The sequence below is a fragment of the Pseudonaja textilis genome, chromosome 3 (genome assembly GCF_049901715.1).
Source record: "Pseudonaja textilis isolate UNSWEBS1 chromosome 3, rPseTex1.2, whole genome shotgun sequence".
NCBI lineage: Eukaryota > Metazoa > Chordata > Lepidosauria > Squamata > Elapidae > Pseudonaja > Pseudonaja textilis.
Window position 1 is genome coordinate 170,196,474 of NC_141992.1, and position 6,000 is coordinate 170,202,473.

Here is a 6,000-nt window from a genome sequence, read left to right on the forward strand (position 1 = left end):
ACCTATGTCAGGAGCGGTTTGGCACTCTTTCCCCCCCCCATCCCCCTTGCCAACCTTTTTCCCACCCCACCCTGCCCCCTGCAAACTGTTTGCAAACCGCTGAAGCTTTATTGAATGAAAACGCTGCGGGTGACTGGTGTTTTCGCGGACCTGCTGGTTGTCAGACTTTGGTGACCCAGGTCGGCCCTCAAGTCTAAAGTCAAACACCAGGAGGGAGCACTGCAGAAAGGTCTCTTGAGGGAATCCTTTTTGTGGAACTGTTATACATGCATGGAAGGCCATCTTTAATATGGTTTGTTGAATTGCTAACCATGGCTTAAACATTTAACATTTTTATATCTTTACCATTTTGTTACATGTTTTCCTGGTAATTTTATGGAATGGCAATAACAGCCCTCTACTTTCAGCTATAATCGTGATAGTTTTCTAAAAATGCCTGGCAAATCTTGGCTATTAAATTTTGTATCAAGGCAAGCTAAATTCTGCAACGTATATAAAGAAGCAAACAAAAAAAATATTTTCTTATTCTAACAACTTTCAAAAAGGACAAAGTTATGTTGAGTCACTAAAATGTATGTCTTTGATCGCTATGAATCTGAGTCTTTGATTTTCTGAATGTTTTGCCTACCAATCACATTTTATTACAAAAGTAGTTGATCATTGAGTGAAAAGTCATCCTTGGCATCATGCGGAACTGTTTCCTCAAATTAAACAAAATCTTAATGAACTGTTTTAATTAATAGGAGTTAGGAGTTAGTTTTTATAATTAATTAATTTTCCCTTCCCTTCAATAGCTCAAAACATCATACATACATACATCATACCTTTTCCAGATACCCTCTACACACACACACACACACACGTTTGTAAATTCGTTTGGGCTGAGAATGACTGATTTAAAATGTCTGGGTGAGCTTCCATGGCTGACCTTAACCCCTACATTTGTGTGTCAAGGAAAAAAGCAACAGACGCTAAAGCTAGAAGAAAAATGAAGCCTTCTACAGATGCTAAGAAAAGCAGGTTTAATGAGCTGCTTGTTATTATAGCAACAAAATATTCACTGGTGAGAGAAGTCTGTGAATCTCACATTATCTGTAATTCTGCAGTATGATGACCTTCAATGTGACAATTTGATCAGAACTTCAGTAAGGTTCTATTAATAAAGAGATTGACAAAAACAGTGTACTGTGTCATGTCTTTATTGAATATATTAAGCCAACATTCACTGACTATTCTGGAAAAAGTTTGTAAGGCCCTAGAACAAGCAGTTTTTCAACTGTTAACTTTAATGAAATGACAAATCAGATCTGTGTTTGGAAGGCTCTCCCACAAAAGATGGTGCACAAATATTGGCTCCATCAGCACCTATTTATGAAACAGGTTTGTGAAAGTGAAACTTGTCTTGATCCAGAGATCTCTATGGACCTCAAAAAAAAAGATTATTGAGGGTCATATTAGAAAATCTTTATCAAACTTGGTTTCTATCATCCACATCATGCAGTTAATGATAATTGTATCCTCTATTGTATATATGCTGTTCTTTTCATAAATGGCTGTTCAAGAAAAGTCACTTCAAGATCAAGAAGCTATCTCTGGACCAGGATAACTTTTTAGATACTAAGTTCCATTATCTGCATATTACCAGTTTCTACAAGAGAATGTCTCTGTGTCTCTATGAGCCAAAGCCTAAGCAAATATGAATCATGCAGTACAAAACTGATCCTAAACACATCTACAATGGATGCAGAAGAATGTGTGCATTTTGGAATTGTTTCTCTAGCCCAACTGAAATGGTATAGCAGAACTTGAAGTGAGTAGTTCACACAGCCTCAAAACATCAATGAGCTGAAGTAGTTTTGTAAAAAGGAGTGGGCCAAAATCTCACCCCACCCCAAGAGAGAAGTTTATTATTAGTTTTTAGATCAACTTCAGCTCACGCTGCAGGTCATGTACTGCAGAATTATAAATGGTTAAACTTTTGTTATTGCAAGTTATATAACTAAAAAAGCCTCAGGTCATTTCGTAAACCTGACATATACTATAATCCAGCATCCTTTTCCCCAACTACACGCCTCTGAAGGAAATCCAGCAGAACACAAATATTTTGCTCTTTCCTTATCCTGGCATCTCCTATTCAATGGTATGTTATCCTGGAACATGAAGATCCCAATAACTGCCATGACTAATAGTAATCATTGATGATCCTCCTTTGAAGCAGTTTAACCCTGACTAATGAATTTTGTAATCTTAATTGTTAAGATTACTTAATCTTAACTGTTTAAATTCAAGACAGGAATGCATAGGTTATTTTTGCTCTTCCCCCTGCATGCTCACAGAATTGTATCTGGCTCTCTAACTGCAGTTTTCATAAATATTTTATTCTGAGTCATAACCAGTCATTTACTTCATTTTATATTAGACATTATTAAATATGGGAAGCCAATTACAGAAGTTCTAGTTTTTTTTCAAAATGTCAAAAGCATAGAATGCAATTAAAAAGGTATGTTGCTTAAGATACCTGTTTGTGTATTTGAGAAATACGTTCCACCCAATGATTTTTCTCTCTTCTCAGTTTAGAATTTTCCAGCTCCACTTTGGTGTGTTGATTTTCTAAATCAATTAGTTGTGTATGAAGATGTTGCCTTTTGTGATCCATAGATTTTCTTTCTTGTAGATGAAGTAACTATTTGCAGTTATTTTGAAATATATTAATTAGTGTCTAAACCTCAATTTCATTTAAAAATGTCTAGTTAATTGACATGCTTGCATTATAGGCTTCCTTGATTTTAATGGAATAAGGAAGATTGTTCAGAAAGGATATATTTACATTTATTTTACATACATGTTACATTTACTGGCAATTCCTACAACAACATTGTAGACAATGATTCAAAGACTATCTTAATTCTAGCCTTAATTATGCTGGTATAATTATATACAATCTTAAACACACTTCATGTATGGGTGAATTGATATGCCAAAGGAATATAATCCTTTTCAGATTGAGGAAAACTCTGTCAAATAGCATACTTTCCACAAAGTGAGAGCAGGATAAAAACTAAACTTGTTTTAATTTAAATTTAATTTTGACACTGCAAAATCCAAGGGATACTACTAGAATTTCCTACTAAAAAAAGGGAATGTATATTGGCTTTTGTGTTTGGGTTTAATTAATTAATTTAACAAATTTATTTGTCAACTTTTGCCCATCTCACAAGTGACTCTAAAATGAGGTAATAAATACTAAAGCAACATTATAAATATTATTAAAATCAACTATAAAAGCTGAAAAAAATATGATAGTAATAATGTAGCCACCTTACTAATTCACCAGTTGCCTCGAGGTCTCCACACCTCATCCAGGTTTAAGGGATCTTCAGAAAGTCAAAAGTTATAAAACTAGCCTCACCTTGGGGATAACGATATTCCATAGGGCAGTAGCCACAGGAGAGAAGTCCTGTTGCCTAGAGTCTGCCAAATGTAGCACTCTAGCTAAAGGGACTCATAGCATGCCCTCTGTGTTGGATCTGGACACATGAACACATGTAATTAGGGAGAGGTAATCCCTCAGATAGCTAACTCCATGGAATGTAGGTCTTTAAAGGTCAAAAACAGCACCTTGAAATTTGATCTGGAAATAAACTGGCAACCAATGCAGCTCACCAAGCAGAAGTTTAACCTGTGTTCTACTAGGAACACACATAACTAACATATTTTACACCAATTGAAACTTTTAGGTACTCTTCAAGGACAGAACCATGTAGAGCAGGGGTGTCAAACTGGCGGCCCAAGGGCTGGATACATCATGCATTGGCCACGCCTACAGCTCTGTGAATGTGAAAAACATCCTGAAATATCACATGACAGCAATATGAAACCGCGAGTTTGACACCTGTGACGTAGAATGCATTATTTGCAGCAATCCAAATCGGTGACTAGTGACTATGAGGAGATGCCCTCAACGTAGGAACAGATGCAACTGGCACACAATGTGAAGGCCCTTCTAGCTACAACTGCCACCTGCTCTTAAAACAGGAGTCATGATTCTAGAAGGACCGTAGATTGTCAAGCTGTCTGTCTGGGACAGCGTATCCCCATCCAGCATCAAAGATGGCATAGTTGTAAAACCAGTGGGTCCAAAAAACCAGAACCACCCAGTCTTAACCACAAGCCAATCCCCGCCCCCCCATCCAGATGCTCAGAGCCTTCAGGCACTGGGATAGGTCATATTCTACCAATGGAATTTGAATTACATAAAATATTGTTACAACCTGTTCCTGAGCTTTAAGAACTTTCTGTTTTAGGTTTTGTAACAGAGTCTTCAAGTGGGTGAGTTTCCGCTTAAGTTGCCATGTTTTCTCTCTTCCTGATGCTAACTCAGACACTCTTCTTGAATAGGAAGATGTCTCCTCCTCTCTCAGCTGCCTTTCCTACAGCAATTATATGAGTTAGTGTATTAGTAAAAAGAATCATGGTATCTGTTCCCCTGATGTGCTACGGCTATTTCTCTTCTTCACATAATTGTTATAAGACTGCAAATAATTAAATATCTACCATTTCTTTAAAGAAAAAAGAGTATGTTGTACATGCACTAGCACTACCTTGTCTGTAGGAAAGGGGTGAATATCTAGGAATATAGACATCATATAGGCATCAAACTAATTTCAGTCTTCTCATGCAAGAGATCAACTCAGAATTTGGTAAGAATTATTTTATTCACTGCTGCATGGAAGATAGAGGTTGAGAGACAAGGTATCAGAAAGAATTGAGTTCCCGATCACTGAATCCTGAAAATATGAAGCAATGGTTTTGGAAAATAGCAGTAATAATGTGCTGCTGATACAACTCCTAATCCATAAAATTCCTATTACTACTTTTCCAATCACAAGACATAATAGAATTCCTCTAAGAGTCCTCTGTTATTTTAGCCTTTATGGCTATTACTATAGTAAAATTCTTCAGATTTATAAAATTCTGTTATGTACTTGTGCATGGATCTGTCAATCAATGTTCTGGAAATTCATAATTTACAAAGAACACCAAATATTGGACTGAATTTTTTTGTGTGGTTTCTTTTAATTTTTTCAAGATTGGAATCTGAGGAACAGATGAGGCCTACCTGGTTTAGATGCTTGGTAATTTTCTGTATTTGAGCATGTAAAAGACTATTCTCCTTTGTCAGATGTCCACAATCTTCTGCCATCTTGTTGAGCAAATACTTATCTTCATCAGCTGAAAGCTCATTTTCCTTGAGGATCTGCCTTAATTTTTCAGCTTCCTCACTAAGTATAAATCATTTTAAATATTAGCTATCATGGGTCATTCAAAAATAAGATTCTTTTTTATTTCTATGCTACCACTATCTCTCCTGATTTTATAACTATACTATGCTATGCCATAGAGGATTATGCAGAAATGCTTAACTATCCAGTGTGAACAAGAGATACTGAATAGTTCTGAAAATATTAAAAGGTGGATAACACAAATGTCTTTACCTAAGTTCCTTAACAATAGTCTCTTGTGGAGATAGGGAGCTCATTGATAATTTCTCTTCTAAGCGATAGAGCAATGCTTGCAGTTGTGTGCACTGTGATCTGAGTTCTGAAAGGTTTTTTTCCATGTCTTGGTACTGCCAATTCTTCTGCTGACACTAAATAAAACATATAATAAAATGAATGCTAAATATTCCCTTCCCTCAAGAATCATTAAGGATTCTCCTGGTGAGAGTATAGAGCAGGGGTGTCAAACTTGTGACAACACATTGTCATCATGGGATGTATTGCAACTCCCCCCCTCCTTTCGCTAAACCTGGAGTGGGCGTGGCCGGTGTATGATATATATCGGCCGTGGGCCGTGAGTTTGACACCCCTGGTATAGAGTGATCCATCTCTAGCATAAGGAATATACATTTATTATCTGTTGCTTATATAGCCTTTAGAAACTAACCTTCCAGATTGCCCATTTGTTGTCAGATACTGCATTTATCATAACTAGCATCTA

General features: G+C 36.5%; 1 protein-coding gene across 3 annotated transcripts in view; it reads right to left on the bottom strand.

The window, feature by feature from the left end:
* The window catches only part of LOC113439951 (uncharacterized), a 19,301-nt gene that overhangs the window by 3,682 nt on the left and 9,619 nt on the right, over nucleotides 1-6,000 (bottom strand). For 2 of the 3 annotated variants that reach the window (XM_087931447.1, XM_087931449.1), the window contains 4 exons: nucleotides 5,496-5,650; nucleotides 5,120-5,282; nucleotides 4,272-4,430; nucleotides 2,519-2,683 (listed from right to left, as the gene is read on the bottom strand). In XM_087931447.1, the coding sequence (XP_087787573.1) occupies nucleotides 2,519-2,683; nucleotides 4,272-4,430; nucleotides 5,120-5,282; nucleotides 5,496-5,650 (642 nt within the window). Of the gene's footprint in view, nucleotides 1-1,188; nucleotides 1,426-2,518; nucleotides 2,684-4,271; nucleotides 4,431-5,119; nucleotides 5,283-5,495; nucleotides 5,651-6,000 lie in introns of those variants that run through there. The other variant, XM_087931448.1, reaches the window with a different exon arrangement.